At 41.3% G+C, this 19,902-nt stretch overlaps 1 protein-coding gene across 1 annotated transcript; it reads left to right on the forward strand.

The window, feature by feature from the left end:
* The first annotated feature begins 1,970 nt into the window (after positions 1–1,970).
* Positions 1,971–19,044, forward strand: LOC149065313 (uncharacterized). Its single transcript, XM_089254191.1, has 6 exons — positions 1,971–2,083; positions 5,888–5,966; positions 8,797–8,969; positions 9,147–9,399; positions 17,715–17,972; positions 18,061–19,044. The coding sequence occupies exons 1-6, from the start codon at positions 2,081–2,083 to the stop codon at positions 18,333–18,335; spliced, it is 1,041 nt and encodes a 346-aa protein (XP_089110317.1). The 5' UTR covers positions 1,971–2,080; the 3' UTR covers positions 18,336–19,044.
* Positions 19,045–19,902: the final 858 nt, after the last annotated feature.

Genomic DNA, 19,902 nt, shown 5'->3' on the forward strand with positions numbered 1-19,902 from the left:
GTTATTTTTCTCTTTCCCGTGACCTAGCAACCCGTTTTTTATTTCTGTTATCTTTCCGGTTTTTATGAATTTTTAAAGTTTCTACGGAATTTTTGTCCCTGTATAATATAGACACCCACTAAGGCAGGATTTCTGAAAATTCAAGATTTAAGGGAATCTTGGTAGTTTCAAATGTTGTATGGAGAGGAATCATCTCACCCAGTAATTTTCAGATAATCAAATCCACGTGAGCACAGCCTTGGGCAACAGCTAGTCATCAATAAAGTTGTGAACTCGTTTTTTATTCCACGCATTTTTTCATCGTCTCTCCCATTTACGAACTTTCGATTTTACGAACTAATTATCAAGTCCGTACGGGTTCGTGAAAACGAACGTCGATTGCATACCAGCGACTACCATTATAAGAAGTAGGTGGTATGCTCTCTGAACCACTTATTCTTAGAAATGTGTGTGTGTGTGAATTACCTTTTGGGTTAGATAATACAATTGAAAGCCGACGTAGATGAACCCAAAATTGCAAAGGAACCACGGCTATATGAAGTTTCGGAACTATATGAAGTTCCTTCATCAGTAGCAGAAACTAAGAAGAGCTGTAAGGAGTTCATATAGCTGTTGTTTTGTTGTTTATAGCTGTTGCTGTAGGAGTTGTCCGTTATAAGGAGTTTTTCTTCTTTGTTTCTGCTACTGATGAAGGAACTTCATATAGTTCCGAAACGCGTATAGCCGTGGTTCTTTTGCACTTTTGGGTTCATCTACGTCGGCTTTCAATTGTATCACTTATTCTTAGTTCCAGTTGAGCGTATCTTCTTCAAGGAGTGCATACGATGACTTATAAGATACTGCCTAGAAATAGTCACAGCTTATTGCTAGAAAAAACAACTTTGTATCTTTAAGATACATCAACAAGTTGCAGCCTGGAAGTAGTTGTGTGCTAGAATGTCCCTCCTCCTATCTTTCAAATCGGCAGAGACTGGCAATCCCGAGATATTTCCTTAACAAGATAGATGGCTCGTATCTGCGCTTCAAAAATCAAAAAATCGCAGAGATATGGCATCATCCGACTGATGTTGTATAGCCACAGGAATCAGATTGCAATCAGGCTAAAACGCTCCGATGATTTCGTTTTCAAAGAAAAAACAACTGTCTTACCAAGACTTAATTTTTAGTAGCTCGTTTTTGCCAGTAATTTGTTCCAAGACAAACATTTAACGTCTGATCGTTAAAAAGAAACAGGATAGGGATAGGCCGAGAACTTTAGAGGGCTCGCCATATTGGTTATCTATCACAATTGAACTGAAAATAAGATGATATGCCAGGGCCTGGAGGCCAGAGTCCTGTCAATCTACCCTCTTGTACCGGCGCTATGACGCTATTTTATATCATAAATAAGCGATACGTATTTTGTTGGGAAAGTAATTTCTCATATTCGCCAATGATTTCACGGAACTGAATTTTCGCATAAATAATCACCCGCGAAAAAAAAAAATCTGCATCAATTACTAAAATAGCGGAAAGTCGGGCAAAATCACCATTTGTATAATAATGAAGTCGCCATCCGAGACGGACCGAACAATAATTGATTATGACCCGGATAATGAGAGAATTCCCAAATTTACTTGGGGCCCCTGATCGGTTGGCACTGGGATGGAAGGTGACGTGACTTCATTTGTTCAGCTATGCAGGAAAATCCCCATTAAAGGTGGTACACACCACAAGGAATATCAAAAAGACTATCATTTATGGATAGTTACCCAGACTACGGTTTTGTGTACAATTTTACTTGGAAATGCCGAACGAATGGTTCCCGAAACGCTCCGATGAGCTAGAATTAACGCCAATCTGGATAAAAGACGAATCCATCCTCTCCCTTGTATCGATTGGCCGAGGGGAAACCAACAAAAAAGTTAATCAAGTTAACTGACTTAACGACAGTATAAAAGTCACGACCAATAATCTTCTTGTCTGACTTTTTTGCAAGGACAAACACAGTTCCGGTCTCGATATCGGTCCAATCATCAGAGATGTCTCTGTCGCAAATGCTTTGGCTCGGTCGTTTGGTCACTCTATCAACTTTAGCCTGATGGTAAGTCCATGATTTCCATAATTACATTCTATATCGACTGTCAAAAATGCTAAATTTTCTTTGGTCCTTCTCATTCACGCCGTACTATGAATATAGTGGGAATCAACTAGAAAATGGGACTGGGCAGTTTATAGCCGGTTTTTATCAGCCACCCTTCCTCTTAGGCAGGGGTCCTTAACATTTTGCCTTCTATTGAGCATTTGTGCTAATAAGATGAAGTTCATGGACCCCTTTTCCAAAATAATATTTAGTCATAGCAATGCAAAAAGAATGAGTCAATTTACGAATCCCCTCCATTTACGAACCACTTTTGTCTAGAGCGATGATTCCTGAAAAGTATTTACACATTCGCTACGCCCTTGGGAAATTTTGAATCTCTCGCTTCACCAGGGGCGTCGGAAGTGTCCGGAACTTGTGGATGCTCGTCTTGTTATTTTACGTAAGAAATTTTGGTTTCTGAATCAATTTAGTGGGTGCTCAGATCCATGCCGTAGATTACCGTGGGTGCTCGAGCACCCACCGCAGCACCGGTTCCGACACCACTGATCTTCACTCTATTTCCTACAATGGAATTCATATGGATTTCTATTTTATGGGCTGTTTTGCATCACCCTTTGCCCGATCTCAAAGCTCTTCGGTGGCATCCTTTGTTGCCGTGTCCAACTGGTTGAGAATTGCAGTCGTGTATATATATATATATATATCTCGCGACACCTCACGGCCCACCGCTTAGGAATCACAGCTTTAGTGGTTTCATTGTAGACCTGTTGAACTCTGAGTCGTCTTAACGAATCCGCACCTTTCAGGGTTTCCAGTTTGAAAAAATAAAAATATTTGGAGTTCGTATAAATATATAATTACAGCATGTACTTAATTTTTGCATACACTACACCAACCAGGACCCCCTGCTTTCCCCCTAGCGTGGGGCAGTGCTTCCCACTCTTTTGTGGCACATGGCTCGCTTGTCCTAATCAATGGATTATATCCACGGCTCCCTAAAACAGTACTCCAGTGTAGATATTTTGCATACATAAAAGTATTACTTGAAAGCACTGAGAACATGCCACATTGATATTGCAATCACGCCAGACGCCCCTGACAAAGGTTAGTGACGCCCATAGCAGCCACGACGTTTACTTTGAGAACCTGTGTCATAGGGAATGTAATCTGGCTTCCAAAGAGAGGATTTGAGCAAGCACCAGTAACGACAGAAATTTTACATTGAACGCTCCGAAGGTATGGGAGCGGGGGTTCAAATTGATTATTTGCCCGTTCAGAGTCATGGTGCGGGAGGGACACTAATTAGAATGTTTGGCATTGGCCAATTAGTGAATTTTTGTTTCTAGCTGACCCCTAGTTCTCCGATTGTTTTCACACCAAGCTTTACGTCTGTTTACGCCCCTCCCCCTCAAAACGCCATATCTTTTTTAATGAAGTGGACATTCTTCTCCGATTTCCAGCAGGTGCAATTTAAGGGTGTTGGGAAAAAGTTTCAACTAAGAAGTCATTTTTACAAACTATCTGGGCTTGTCAATGCTAAATTAAGAAGCTTTTATGGGGGCGGGATACCTAGTCATTGGCGCTTAAAGGGTTGAGGGCAGCCCCGGTTCTAGCTGGACGAGTTCGAGACGATTTGAGTTGATGTATGTAAGGTTAAAACGAGTGATTGCGAGATGATTGTTGTCTTGTCAATACACTCCCGTTGAAGAATATGAAGTTTGAAAAATACTACCGTGAAAACTATAGAGCCAGGTAGAAAATGGCGATTAAACAAAAAGTAATAGTAACAGTCACATCACACTCGAGTGGCGTGGTTCTCGTCTACCACCGTGAAGGTTGCCGTCTGGTCCTAGGTGCCAACCGTGGGAAGAATATGGATAAGAATTTTTTTTTTCCTAACGAGCTTGAGGAGACCACCAATAGATGTCGGCTTCAATTCCAACCCAACTCGTTAACGGCAGTAAATTTCACCATTGAGATATGGCCGGAGTTTGTATGTGGTGAAGTAGTAATGGTCGCAATTTTTTTTTTCCAGAGATGACGAATACAATGAGAGACGATATCTTGAGAGCTCATTTGACAATTCGCCATGCTTTTTCAGCATTTTTTCTTTCTACCTCATTACGATGCAAAGAGAATAATAACTATAAGGCCTCCCTGCATTTCCCTAAACTCGCGGCACTTATCTTAATTTCATATCCTTTTGGCTAGTCATCATTTCTGGGAGCGTCTCCAATAATGCGACATAGTCACATTCAACCAATAGACTTATTGCGGATTACTCAAAAATGTTTGGTAAAAGATCTTTTTACTAAAGTTCAAAAGAAACAACCAATAAGCCTCATCCAAGGATGATGTCACTCTCCGCTGTCCATACGAAGGTTTTTAACAGCTGGCTGATGCGAAGATGAATTAAGGAAAGACGGAAAATTCAACTGCCTTTGCGGGGCAGTCTGTCTGTCTGTCTGCCCTTGCAGTAAACCCACCTCCTTTCACTTGCCGGGTGAGTGCCCTAGACCACACCACTAGACTACAAAGGCAACTAATATCTCAATCTTTCATTCTAGCTCGTGTGCACTGAACGGGACCGTGCATGGATGGTCGGACGCGATTCAGGCCAAAGATCACAATTGCTGACACTGCCACCAGATGGCGACTTGCTACTGAAAATGCTTTTCGAATAATTTTGGAGGTGGGGGGTCCCTTTATTTACCCCCATTTTCACCTAGCTCTACAACTTCTTCCCCAACTGCAGTTGAAATGTAGTTACCATTAAAACAGCTTGGTCTGTCGTCTCTTCTGGCACTGCCCAGCTTTTGAGCTTGGAGCGATGGGTGAAACTGGTGACTGTCGATAGATGACTGTCTTCTCGGCTGCGCACAGTTTGTAAGAAAAGCGGAAGAAAAAGCATGGATCTCTCTCTCTCTCTTGCAAAGAATGTTCTAATTCAGTGGTTCCCAAACTTTTGTGTCGGCTCAAGTTTCTGTTTATAAGTGCGGTTAGATGTTAAAATAAACAAACATCTAAATTTATAAGCAATTTATGTATACTATGTTAAATGATCTCTTGTTTTTAGTTTCATTCTTTAGTGCTTTCGGTAGCCAGGTTCAGACTGGGCCTCGTCGAGCAACGACAAAAACAATTTTGCAACAGGGAGCACGTCAGCTTGCATCTTTACAAGAGACGCTAAGCACAGAACCGACAATTCCAAAATCGGTAACCACACGCGCAGCGATACGCGTCTTCGATTCGTGAAAAAACCAGTTTTTAACGTTTCGGTGTGACATGGCGCTGCGGGTGTGACTTGAGAACAAAATACCCAATGTTGTGTGTACATCGCTTTCCCCCCCTTCCCAGGAGAGTAATACTTTCTTTGTCGGTAATACAAAGAAGTAGAATCTTTTTAAAGATACCACACCATGTCGGTTTGTTTGGTTCGACTAAGGCTGCTTGAAACACTTGGCTGACTCATCCACCATATTTGAGCATAAGTGTGACGTCAGTATTATCACTATAGCGAATCGCATCACAGTTCCCCTATACTACTTGTTTTAACGATACGACGTCACTTTCATCAAAAAATGAGTCTGAATTTCTGGAAGAGACTTTTTTGTCCTTTTGAGGCACCTTTGGTTCGTCGTGGAGGACATCGGGGCATTTACGGGAATGAAACTGTCACAGAAGACTTCCCACCTCTTTCTATTGATATTTTATTGCACTTTATTTCAGAAATAAGCATGTCTTTCGGTCACTCTTCATGGGGGACATGACTGTACATATGTTGTTTGTTCCTCTTATTTGTAGATTAAAGAACATTGCAAACATAGCGTGAATAAAAGAGTCATCTCTTTCGTGTTGCTGCTCAGTCTGTCGGCCCTTTCAGGTGAGCATTCGTGAATAATGATTGTTATTCTTTTAACACTCCTTATACGTTTCATATAATTATAATTGTATGATAGGTAAGGAGCGTTTCAGAAAAAACTCTTCAACATTTGAAGTGGCATAATTTAGAAACAGTGATAGATAGAAAGATGGAGTAAGTGGTGCGTTTGATATGCAGGCCTGGAATTCGAAACCAACCGGTTTGCAAAATCAATTGTAAAGTTACAATTTTAAGTGATAGATGACACTACTGTCATTAAATTTCATTTTCACTGTCGATTTCTCTGTAGAGATATTGCAGGAAAGTGGCTTCAACCTCGACTCGTCATTGACAGGCAAGGTGACCACTTCGAATCCACTGCAATTTAATTTCCACTCATGTTTGCGAAGGACAATATCACTCACTGTTCAAAAGACCGGTGTTGTTAATAATTTCACAAACTAGGGTAATTGAAATTCCAAGTCTGTTCCTCTAACGAAAAATACTAATTTCATCTTTCAATCTATTACTCTTTCCAAGTTACGCCGTTTCAAAAATATGTAGTGTTTTCTGAAACACTCTGTATTAGGCTATTAAATATCAGTGGTATTTATACGATCGTTATTCTTTAAGTAATGACCCGTCAAGCAATATATTTTCATAACACGCTGGCCATTGCATTCGCACATGCGCAATCTCTCCTGGAATTTATTCCACACACAACTAAGGTTACCAAATTCCGAAAGAAGAATTTTTAGAGGATGATTCCTAAGGGATAATATCATGAAATCAGCCAGGCACTGAATGCTGTTCTATCCAGTTTATTTATGTCTAAATGGAAAAATAAAAACCTAACCCAGGGCCATGTGAAAGCAGGGGCCTATCTAGGCAAGGCCCGGGGATTGTCGTGGAATGACATGCTCCATGATAATGAGATCTAGGGTTCTATGATTTTGAAAATTATTTTGATAGATAGATTGGTATTTCTAGCCAGGTAGGAAATGAGAGCCACCACACTTTGCTCGGTGGCCCATGATGCTATTGAGACAGCCCTTGATAACTCTTTCCCAGTTCATGATATTAGCTGAAAGCTAAGAACGGTATTATAATGATGGATGCTATAGTTTCTTCTTCTTGAGCAGGGATCCCTAACCAGAGGCCCACAAACTCCTTTGGGGAACTTGGAGATATTTCAAAGGGGTCCGTGACCTTGGACTAGAAATCAATTTTGAAATTCATTTCATAGGCATAGTTGGCACACTGAAAGAAAAAAAAATTCCCGAACCTTGAAAATTTTTTTGGGAAAGTGACTTGTGACATTTTAATATTTGACCACAGAAATATAGATCGTCCAAATTTGAAGCCAAAAGCGTGTAACCAAAGGGGTTAAAAAATGAATCATTTTTTCAAACATGTGAAATTACTGTTTTAAGTCATTCCATCAATTTGATAGGGAAAACCAGGATTCATTTGTCCTTTGTAGAAGTTCCGTGCTTGGTTTGTCTTTTTAGATAGACTTTAAAAGTTTCTGGTTCTATTGGTAGCAACAAGATTTCTGGGGAGCCTAATTTTCAGTATTTGATCTTGTTCCAAGCATAGGGAAGCGTGGAAATTCTAGTTTCAGGACAGAAGCTGTTCCGTCTTCTGGGAATCATCACTCAAGATCAGATATAACACTTTGAGGAAAATTGCATTTTCTGTGATACCTCCACCGCCTGTGCCCATCTTAGTTCAGGAGTCTGCAAGGCATCACCCGCGGGCCACACGTGGCGCTCGAGGCATTTTGCAGTGGCTCGCTGAAGAAAAAAAAGGCTTACATAGTTTCAGAACTCGTAGAAATACTGAAGAAAAAAACCTCAACGAAAAAATGTATTCCAGAGAATTGACGAAATAATTAATTTCAAATTTACTTTAAGGAAACATTTAAGATGTAATGTGAGGATCAAGGAGAGATAATTTCAGAATTATTGAAAGAAATTATTTTAGAATTATGAAAAATAACCCAATAATTTCAGAATTTATGAGTGAAATTATTTCACAACTATTTATAGCAATGGTTTTTTTTTCCAAAAAAAAATATTTCCAGAATCAATGAATAATTCTTCCAAAAGAAAGGAAAATTCATATTTAATGAAAAAATAATTTCAAAATTTTAATAAAAAAATAATTTCAAAATTTTAATGAAAAAATAATTTCAAAATTTTAATGAAAAATTAATTTCAAAATTTTAATGAAAAATCATATTCAATTGATTGCATTGTATGATCATATTCAATGACAAAAATACTTTCAGAAATTATGAAGTATTATTGAATGTATGAAAGTACTTCTGTGCTGAGCAAATGTAAAAAAAAAATTGGAAACCAACGTGAGTTGGATCCCCTGTAAGCTTGACAGTGGTAATGTTTAGCGCTCGAGTGACGCACAGTGGTAAGATGCTTGTCTTCCATTGTGAAGGTTTCCATCATAGTCCATGAGTTCGATTCCGGGCATAGAACGTCAGAAGCAAGTTCCTTACCTACCGATTCTGGGGCGACCACTGATGTGCATGGAGACATCGTTTTCCACCCAACTCCACTGGCTGGAAATTGCCGTATGGCGATATATGACCGGAGTTGGTGTGCGGCAAAGTAGTGGTTTATATTTATCCTCTGCAGATCGCACACATTGTTTGTGTCGAAACGCATTGGGAATTCCGTGACTTCATTTGCCTTTGATTTCCTTCTGTGATTATAAGTCACCAAATCTGCGTGTGATTCGGTCCTACCCATATTCAATCTTTTCAAATAGAATTTGAAAATGTTGCTTTGTAGTGTGTGTTGTGCAATTTTCCATCGTTTATTTTCTTTAGACGCGGCGAAGAAGCCTAGGTGCGACAGCCCATGGAGGACTTTCAAGAACGTGTGCTTCCTCTTCTCGGACACCAACACGCAAAGGTTCAAGGAGGCGCAGGAATTCTGCTACAAGAAAGACGGATTCCTGGCCAGCATACGGAGCAGTGCCGAGAACGGATTCATCGTCAAGGTTAGTTTGGATTCATTACCATACATTACCACTACTGTTTTGAGTATTAATTAAACTAATGGAAAACTAAATATAACGACATAATGAAGAGGACTCCCACAACTCATGCGCATGTGCTCAAATTTAGGGTGACTCTCTTGTGGCTTCTGTTCCCTGACACCTGCACTCTCTTTTCAGACAATACAAGGGATGGGTTCGTCGTTCCAGAGGGTGCGCTGGTTCGTCGGACTGTACCAGAACGATCCAGAGGACAACAACTCGTACCGTTGGATCGACGGTAGCGTGTCGAGCTTCCGCAACTGGATGAGCACTCAGCCAAACTCAGTCTACGAGAGATGCGCACAAATCGACGGCAGCAACGGCTTCCAGTGGCGGGACGACATCTGTGCGCACAGGTCGCTGTTTGTCTGCAGGAAAGACCTGGACAAGGGTAACGAAATCTAATGTCTCTCTTCATTCATTTTGTACATGGAAAACCACAGAAAACGAAACTTCAGCTGATGAGGTCTGTTGCTATAATTTCGCCTAGTAATATGTGAATTGGGGAGAGCTGGTGCTTTTCTCCAGCCAGTCAGAATGCCCAAGAATATCAGTTTTCTTGGGGGACTTGATGCATTTAATGAAACTGGGGCGGGACTTCTATATATTGAAGGACCAGACACAACCCGCTTCCCATCTCAAGGAGATATCGAAGCGTTCCCGAAAGATAGGTGCACCTGGAATTTAGGCAAAATGAGTATAACTGAGTACAAGAAGTCGACCCACAAGCGCGCAATTGAACAAAGTTAACCACGGTGAATCGGGGTCTTATAATCGACGTTAAAATTAAATTATTGTAGCTCTATTAGCACGTCTGGATTCGCTAACCAAAGTTCCGTTGGTGGCGGTCTGTCCGCTTGCATTGGATGTCACAAGCTGGAGTCAGGTAGGCCGTAATACGACAAACGGAAGTCACTCTGCGTCACATGGAGTTCTGGTCCAAGTCAGCCATTGTTCGGTCATCCAGGTGCTTCAGCTCGATCTATAGGCGCACATTTCTGTTTCATAAATACCCTACATCTTAATTCTAATGGGAAAATAAGAGAATTTCATCATTCTCGAAGCTACATCGGCAGGCTTGTGTGATTATGGGTGACATTAATCCACCATGTTCACATGCTCAAGTTTGTATTGTTGGAACGCCCATTGGAAGTTCGTCATTTAACGCCATATCAGTTTCGTGAATTTTCAGTTCCCCTACGTGGCCGCAAGTTGCAGATTCTCTCTGGCACCAGCCTTACTGGGGAAAAAAATTTACAAACGAAATAAATATATTAAATGAGGGGTTCGCAACCCATAGTAGACCAAGTCCATTTATCTTTAGTATGAATTTAATAACACTTTAAAGTCTTTGAAAGACAATTAATTCAGTTCAAGTGACGTAAAGCAATTAAATATGTTGAAGTTCAGTTAAAACTATCATTGTTTTTTGTGCCGTAAAATCAGGGCTTTTATAAAAACTTTAAGGTGCTAGTATCTGTGATAAAGCTAAATGGACTTTGTCTACTATGGTTGTGAACCCCTCATTATATAAATGAAATTTATAACTTTTAAAATATTATAAAAGCATTTACATAATGAGTATAATTTAAAATTATTCAAAAATCTGTTAGTAAAACGAATTAGTTGGCTCACCAATGATTCATCGGGTAGAAACATTAATGTGAATTCTTTGTATGTGACTATCCTTACAATTTTCAACTACTAAAAAAAGCTAAATCCTTGATGCTAGAATTAGTCATAGGAATGGGGAAACGGGTTGTTTGTCTGAGCCTACACACCATTGGGGGGGGGGGGGTTGGTTTTAAAGTAGAAAGTTATCATCAAAACCACTTCGTTGATGTCAGACTCATCTCGGAAGCACGAGTTGTTCATAATTAAGGTTGTGGCATTGTTTGGACCTTCAAATTATCTGCTTTACATCATGAGCGGTATAGACGGAACACTATTGGGCCCACCTTTGCCTGCGACCGAGCTCTGCCACAGAGAGCTCCGTTGGTCCACGAACCTGCTGTCAAATCCCTTGAGCTACTTCGAAGTTCATGCAGGATAGGTCCGTGCAAGGTAAAGCACCCAAAACCTTACACTCGTCGGATGGGATACATGCAGCCTGGACCCACAGACAACGGACTGGGTATTAAAAACAACGCTACGGTCTTGCAGTTACACCGTAGGTGTCTAAGGGCCGTATTCACCGACATGGCTTAAACTGTAGTCACAATTTTTGGATAAGAGATCTACATAGATTGGTTAAAAACCTGAATTTAACCAATCCGTGTCGATCTGTTATCAAAAAATTGTGACTATAGCTCAAACCATGTCGGTCAATACCGGCCTAACTCACATAGCTCATAACTCTAACCATGGTTACTTCCTGTAGAAGCATCGTAAATGCGTTTTGATGAAGTGTAACCCCTTCTCCATTCCGAACGTAGATAGTTGCTCAGTTCGTTCCATAATCCCTTACACGTTCCTAGCGGACAACCCTTACCATATTTTCAGTAAACGGGCATTTCAGAATATAATGGAACATATCCCTCTGATTCCTCGGAACATTGTCCCCCCCCCCCCCAGCTCGCTTCGCTGGGAATCAACCATGGCCCGTCATTTCTCAGACAGCGCCGTAAATGGTCACGCCCGCATTTGTTACAAAGTTAATTGGAGTAACACAATTTCCAATTAAATTTTAAATTTAACGTTAGGGGTTGGCCGTAATGAAAATTGGGAACACAGTATATTCAAAAATCACCCGGGTTCATTGAAAATGGTATTACAAGAACATATTAAAATAATATCCGAGACAATGAATCAACAACCAAAGACATTTTTGGGGATAATGGTTATTGTGCTTAATTAAGATATTCATATTAAATATTTAAGAGGGCCCTTGAATAGAGCATGGATAAAGACAAATTTCTCAATATACAGTATATACAGGGTGGGCAAAAAGTTCTTAGAAACTTTAAAAATGAATAAAAACCAGAAAAATAATTGAAATAAAAAACGGTTTGCACAGGGTTAGCATCGCTAGGTAACGGGAATTTTTTTGACAGGAAAAAACAATAACTCAAAAAACAGCCGATAGATGACGCTCAGCAAGTGAGACAGTTACAAGAACTTGTGCTCCTAATTCACAACCACTTCACCGTTGTAAACCGTGTATGTGGACCTGCTGCATTGTGCCGTTGCTGGGTTTGTGACTCGCCTGTAATGTGTTATTTCCTGTGGCGGGTCATATGGAACACATAATGCTATAATAAACGATTTAGAGGCATTCACTTCGTTATTTGCGTATCTTTTCTTTGAATTGTTTATGTCAGCGCCACATATTGAGTGTTTTTTGAGTTTTTCCTGTCTTAAGAAAATTCCCGTGACCTAACGGTGCTAACCCTGCAAACCGTTTTTTATTTCGGTGATTTTTCCGCTTTTTATGAATTTTTAAATTTTTTACGAATTTTTTGCCCACACTGTAGATCAAAAGAAATGACAAAATTTCGAGGGCAGTAGTCAGCGGTTCTATCAAAACTCATTATTGTTCTAGTAGGACTCCTAGATACCTTCGAATAGGGACCATGAATGTCCTAGTCCATCGACGAAGTCTAGTCCGTAGCAGCTGGGAAGATGAAACTTTATTCGTACGAGGCTTCCTCGTGGATGCGCTAAGCGGCAGGAAAGTTCCTCTGAAGATCCTGGACAGCGTAGAACTTCTCAGGCTTCGTGACCGCCCCGTTTACACTTTCAGCCCGTTAAGGACTTTCACTTTAACCCGTTTGCATGGAATTTAGTTTATGGCGGCATTCTCTCCCCCTTCTTTCCGGAAGTCATCACTGGTCACAAAAGTGGTTCGCTCAAGATGGCCGACGACGGAGCTAACAGAAGTTTTCGCGGCACAAGGATTATGGCAAAGGAGAGAGGAGAAGAGAGAGAGAGAGAGAGAGAGGTTACCCACCATTATTCCGCAACAAAGATGGTACTCTTTTGACGGTTCTCCGTCCTTTCTTGCTTATCCCCCAAAGGGAAAAAATGTTGCAGGTAATAATCACCGAAGCTATCCCCAATCTCGCACATGCAAACGTGTTTATTTAACGCGTAGGCAGTAAGAGGGGTCCTTGGAAGAGTCAGCCCAGACGGTGCAGTTATTAGAGAAAGTGCCCGAGTGGCGCAGTGGTAAGATGCTGGTATACTGCTGGAAAGGTTACCATCAAGGTCCATGCGTTCGAATCCGGGCATAGAACGTCATGAGCAAGCTCTTTACTTACTGAGCCTAGGGCGACTACAGATGTGGATTGAGCCTTCATTTCGCACCCAACTCCACAGGTCGGAAATTGCCGTATCGCGATATATGACCGGAGTTAGTGTGCAGTAAAGTAGTAGTTAGGTATGCTTTTTGAGTTTCTCTCACGGACTCACTATCAGAAGAAAAATACATCAGAAGAACCAACCGCATTCACACAGACATGAAGGTTTCACAGGGACATGCGATCAGCAGTTGTGGCTGGTTGGCTATTCTCTTGACATCTAGTAGACTGCGACACAGAGTTAATTAAGAAGCAATTCATAAGAAAGGGTACATCCATCCCTAGAGGAGCTTAAACCCTCACCGCTACATTTTAGTGAACTTTTCGTAGGAGACGCACTAGGGAGAGACTGCCCAGAACAAGTAGAAACGCTCAGCGTTGTCAGGAGGAAAGACGAAAAAGAAAAGGCAAAACAGCAGTCGATTGGTTAAAAAGAGCTTATAGATCCCCGAAGGCAAAGGATCCCTCACAAGCTCAAGGACATGTCGTCAGCCAAGAGAGGAATGTTGACGAAGGAGAAAGAAAAGCAGAAGCTATATTGTATTAGGGGCCGTTGAAGTATTACGTTATCATCGATGGAAGGGGGAGGGGATTTCCGATTTGCTGACTTTTGGGGGGGTTTGGGTAATGCTTACGTCATCAACCACCCTTTATGAAAATATCAGGATTCAGAGGGGCAGAGCTGATGACGAAATTTTGCTAACAAGGGGGGGGGGTCAAAAATGGCTAAAAATTTGCTTACGTAATACTTGAACGGCCCCTTATGTAGAAGAGAATCAAAAACAGCAACGTCCACCTGGGTCTGTTCAACACCATCTATAGCAGAAGGACTCCACGCGAAGCTCGTGTCGTCACTGTGAAGACGGTCATCTCACCTTTAGTCATTGGATATACAAGGTGATTATAATTAAAGTTCGTTTTTGAAAATACTAAAAAAAGAGCCACTGGTCAGAATTACCTGAGATATTTCACCTGAATATACATGAAGCAATGAGATTTTGACTGGCAAAAGAAAAAATAGTTAAAAAATTGACCGATAGATGGCGCATTACTCGTCATAAGATGCAGATTAAAAGATATGTGACATGCGCACCGCACATTGCAATTGTGATAAAAGGCGTGGAATATCATTTTTGTCGCACCACGGTCATTCTCTGCACACGAGGGCTAATTAGACCGGGACCTACAATTTATTGCCGATTCCGAACGGCAGGTTCGTTTTTTATACTCATCGAGAGGTTGGTGCGCTAACCCCTCGATGGGGGACTCCCTGCGGTAGCAATTTTTTGCTTCGGTCAAGTCGCCTTTTTTTGTTGTAGCCCTGTGTCAGGAAAGTTTTCTGACAAGGATGAACCGGGTATCGAACTCGCGACACCTCTAAACATCCTTTGGTACTTTAGGCGAACATCTTATCGACCGGGCTACCGCGCCCCGGCTTGGAATATGCAGTTCCTGTTATTCTCTGCGTCCGAGAAGGTCGTCATGACGTAGTCATTGAATGATCGGACTCTGCTTTTCAAACTTTTTACAAAAACTTTGAGTGTGTGGAATCTGCGTTAAAGAAAGTCCGAACGTTAAAGGGTACTAGAAGCGGCTCTGGTCCGATGTCTGCAAACGGTCTAAAGAAGATGGTTTTCTAAATTCGAAGAGACGTGTTCGTTTGATGTGCGATGTGGCTGAGGGAGGAAAGCAATTGCTTCGACGTCAGTGGAGCAAGTGGCTACAGCATTGCAGGAAGCGTCAAGCAATGCTTTGGGAACGTGCAGTGCTCGGGTAATCGGCTGAACTTCAGACATGCCTATCAGCACGGTTCGTAAAATTTTACGAAACATCCTACAATGCTATCCATGCAAAATTACGCATGTTCAAGAGTTGTTTCCTGCGGACCTGCCAATACGAGAACATTTCGCCCTGCAATTTCTTGCTCGGATGGAAGTGGACCGTGCAGGGCCATGGAACATTTCGTGGACAGACGAAGCCCATATGCATCTCCAAGGTTCTGTCAATACAATATCAGGTTGTACTTACAAAAAAGGGTAAAGGTGGCGCATGCGTCGGCCTGCTATATCCAATGGCTATAGGTGAGATGACCTTCTTCAGTGGCATCACGATCTTCGTGCGGAGGCTTCCTGCTATAGATGGTGGACGGTGTTGGTCTGGTTGCCTGGCTCGAACATCTCCAAAAAATGAGGGTGTACAAAATGGCAGACAATCTATTAAATATAAATATATAGGGTGCATAGCTAACAGGGTGTATCGTACTTTACTAGCTAATCGTTGGTCTCAGTAGCATACTTCCAATCAGAAGAAGTATCCAAATAACGCGTAGCACTCACATATGCCACTGATGTTGCACAAGGGGTTGTATAGTTACTAAAATAAAAATTTTAACGTTATATTCGGACACCTTATGCTCAAAAACCCGGTTAAAAAATTGTTGCCCTGATTTTAAAAAAAAATCCACGTTTCTAAATACAGCGTTGACTGAGATATTCAAGTTTGAAAAATGGCAGAAAATTGGGGAAAAAACAGCGTTTGATGCATGTAAAACGGTTTACCCGTACTTAACGCTGCTTTTTACCAACTTCCCTCCGTTTCTCGAAATTAAGTATCTCAATGAATAATTGCTCTTCGAAAATAGGAAATTTTTGTTTTAGGCATCAGGAGAGTCAGGGCAACAACTTTCTAACCGGGTTTGTGAGCACAGGGTGTCCGAATAGAAAGTTAACTTATATTATACTTTGTGCTTAACGTATGTATTACGTTGTATTTTAATAACTATACAACCCCTTGCAATATCAATGACATACTGAGTGCTACACGTTATTTGGATACTACCGTCGAATCCTGTTATAACGAACGCCAAGAGACCAGAGGAATCACTTCGTTAAAATGAAGGTTATAAGGAATATAATCGTTATAAAGGAATTCCAGGTTACCTAGCATTGTTCCTATGTAAACTTATTTGAGAGATTAGAAAAGCGTTCGTTAAAACGAGATTTTCGCTATAACGGTATTCGTTAAAACGGGATTCAACTGTATTTCTAGTTGGAAGTATGCCTCTAGGATCACCTGTTCGCCAATAAAATGGCATACACTCTGTTACCTACGCACCCTGCATAAAAACAAATGCAAATATTTACCCATAAAATTTCAACACAACACGCTGACGTTCAACGCTCAGGATTGTGACGTTGTTTTTGGACCACCAATCCGCTGCTTGGCGTTGTAAGAGGCATTCAGCTGCAAGCCGCACCATCGGGCCTCCTGCCTACACCGGATACGCTACTAGGGGGTCCGATGGCCACAAACTCCCTAACGCTATATCTTCCAGCCCAAGAGTCCGGCAGGTTCGTGCCAAAGTCAAGCCATAGGCGGAGATAGACTTGGAAGTCTCGGGAATCATGACAATTATTGCTGGGGGGCGGGGCTGCGCAAGATGATGATGATGTCAGTTCACATATACATATGTACATTGCATCAATCGACTCCACCTTTGACGATGGGGAGGTAATCCCCCCCCCCCACCTCCTCCCATGAGTCTAGCTATCACTCGTCAGGCAGGATGGGTGTGTAGTCAACATCCCTATAGATACGATATCTTTTTACGTAGGCCTATAGATAGATATAGGGGTTGAAATCAATAGGCTGTCTGGATATTAGAACGGGCCGAGACGAGCAGGAAAAGAGTGTTTCATCTCTCCGCCAGGAATCGAACCCAGGACTTCTTGCATACCGGGCAAGCGCACTTACAATTATACCATAGAGAGAAATACATTCCTTTATTCCTTAAAACATGCACAGTAGTGTGATTTTTGTGACATTGCTGCCTCTTTTTAACTTCAGCCTATGGCCTCCAGGTGGAGGCAGTAGAGATGGATGATGATTTTTTTTTTTCTCGGCTAACATACATGAAATCAATAGGCTTTCTGGATACTCTACTGCCGCCATCTCGAGGCCATTATCAGAAGTTAAAAAGAGGCTGCAATGTCTCTACTCGGCAAAAAAACATGCTACTACGCGTGTTTTAAGGAACAAAGGATTGTGTGTCTCTATGGTAAGTTCGCATGCCCCAAAAACTGGTGTTTTCAGCATGGTATGGCCGTTGGCAAATTCGCATGCCCGGTATGCAAGAGATCCTGGGTTCGATTCCCTGGCGGAGAGAAATTGCAATTTTTTCCTGTTCACCTCAGCATAATATCCAGAAAGCCTATTGATTTCGTGTATCTTGACCGAACATCGTCCATATCTATAGGGGTTGTTGGTGTAGCCCAAGTTAACTCGGTAATTGCTCGCTCACGGCCAGCGGCCACGCTGTTCAAAACATCGATCGAGGATTGTGACATGCATTATCGATTATTTAGGGGTGAGTATAGTCTTCCACATAATCTATTGTTTTTTATTCTAGGAGGGGGTTCTATGTCTTGTTTTAAAGGCCGACCCTCCAAGAGCCAGATCTTCGAAAGGAAAGACATATCCGTCACGGAATGTATCGAGCACTGCAGGGGACTCTCGTTCCCTCTGGCGGGTGTCGTGCCCAACAAATGCTACTGCCTGGGAGGGGAAAACATGCAGAACATGCAGTCAACCCAGAGAGTCGAATGCAGTGGATTGTGCCAAGGACAGCACTGCGGGAACAAGGATTTCATCACCGTTTACAACTTAAGTAAGTCGTAAATGCCACTTTGTCGTAGAGATGATGTACGTAACAGGTGCATTTACGGATGTAATCAGCTATATTCGGTTCGTTTCAGCTTTTTACAAGGAGACAGCAGAATCCTGTGAAGACTTGTCGAACCTCGGTTTCTCGAGCCCGAGCACCTTCGTCACTCGCAACGGAGACGAGAAGAAGCTTCAGAACTGTTTCGGTAACGAAATGCATGAATGTCTGAATCAACCCATAATTTTCCCCGCCCTCCCCCCTCCCCAAAATGCTTCAGCAAAAATCTGCACGCAATATTTGTTTATAGTGTCTATTGAAAAATATTGGCATCATGGCGGTTGTTTACATGGTTTTGGTTTGTTATGAGAAAAGTGTATTATGAACATGCTATTAATGCAGTATATATATGATGGTTATTATGTGGTTATAAATTTTACATGTAATCTATATGAACATTTATGATGAGTTTTCAGCCATGAACAAGCTTGATGGGGACCTCTTTATCGAAAAAAATCACTTGTACGGTTTGTATGATCACTGATTTTTTTACATCCTTCATATACTCATTGTATGTATAAACATGCGTGCGCACTACATGAAGTCTTACTACGTACTTAAAGCAGTACTTCCGGGTTTATAAACTACATATGTTCTAATACAGTCGAATCCCGTTTTAACGAATACCGTTATAGCGAAAGTCTCGTTTTAACGAACACTTTTCTAATCCCCAGATACGTTTTCATAAAAACAATGCAAAAACCTGTAACTCTTTTATAACGAAATTTCGTTCTAACGAAGTGATTTCTCCGGTCTCTTGGAGTTCGCTATCACGGGATTCCGACTATATTGGTATTGTTGAACTTATTAAGTGTGTATTTGCTATGGATTTTACAGATTGAAGGCGTGGGTCGGAGAAATAGAAGGAGAACCACATGCTTTTGATATCTGAAGTTAATTTTGCAGGTAGAACTCACCAGAAAAATAGTTGAAGTCTTCTCTACTCTTTGTCATCTTTGTCACTGTATATAATCACCGGCTGATGAATGTCCTATTATATGTCTATTAAATGTTGCATAAAATGACTTGATGGCGTCTTTGTTCAATGTCAAAGCTCATGCAAAGCAAGCGAAACACAACCATGTTCCCGATAACTTCGGTTAGTACCATGGGTAAGTTTGATCATGCCGCAGTTATCACGGTATAAGCTCGTTTGGTCTGTGCGAGACGCTGTTGCAAACCACCCCGGCTTAAATTATCTGGCATCTCGAAGCAGCTTGCGATAGAGCGTATGGCCGACTTCGGTAAAAAACGTGGATAAAAATTTGAGCGATCCCTCCTATCGACGCTACTAATATTCAACCGTACATGCACTTCGCACACATTCCTCAGCGGAATTTCTAACGAATCCGCACATGCTGAACTGTGTTCTGACGCACTATTCTCGCCAATACGCATCTACACGCGTGATTTACACAAAAATTTTCAATTTTACTCCTCAAAATTTCACTGAGGAGTGAAAATGCTCCTCAATTAATCCTAAAAGTTTAGGGCTTCTTTTTTTTCAAACAAAGTTATCACACTGTCACGAAAAAAAATACCCTTCTTTTTCACAAATACCCAGTTCTAATTTCAAAGATGAGCGAAATTACTCCTTAGAATTTTTTTTTTCGGGTAACACTGGTTTTGTGTATGTTTGGCCTTAACGTATTCAGGTTGTCAGAGTTATACTCGTTTCGTGTTCTTGCTTTGACTCATCTCTCTTCTATATTTTGAAGTGAAGATGGTAATTCCTCTTATGGAACTGTGCAGCATCTTTATAACTTAGCAGGTGCGGTTCTCTTAATATAAGCTACTTTGGATACTTTTAGCCGGTGGACGACACTGTGTGTTTGTTGCTAGTCTATATATATAAAATTGATTTTCTGTATGTCTG

The sequence above is a fragment of the Pholcus phalangioides genome, unplaced genomic scaffold, assembly GCF_987345545.1.
Source record: "Pholcus phalangioides strain wild (caught in Gottingen) unplaced genomic scaffold, Ppha-v1.0 ptg000040l_1, whole genome shotgun sequence".
Classification (NCBI taxonomy): Eukaryota; Metazoa; Arthropoda; class Arachnida; order Araneae; family Pholcidae; genus Pholcus; species Pholcus phalangioides.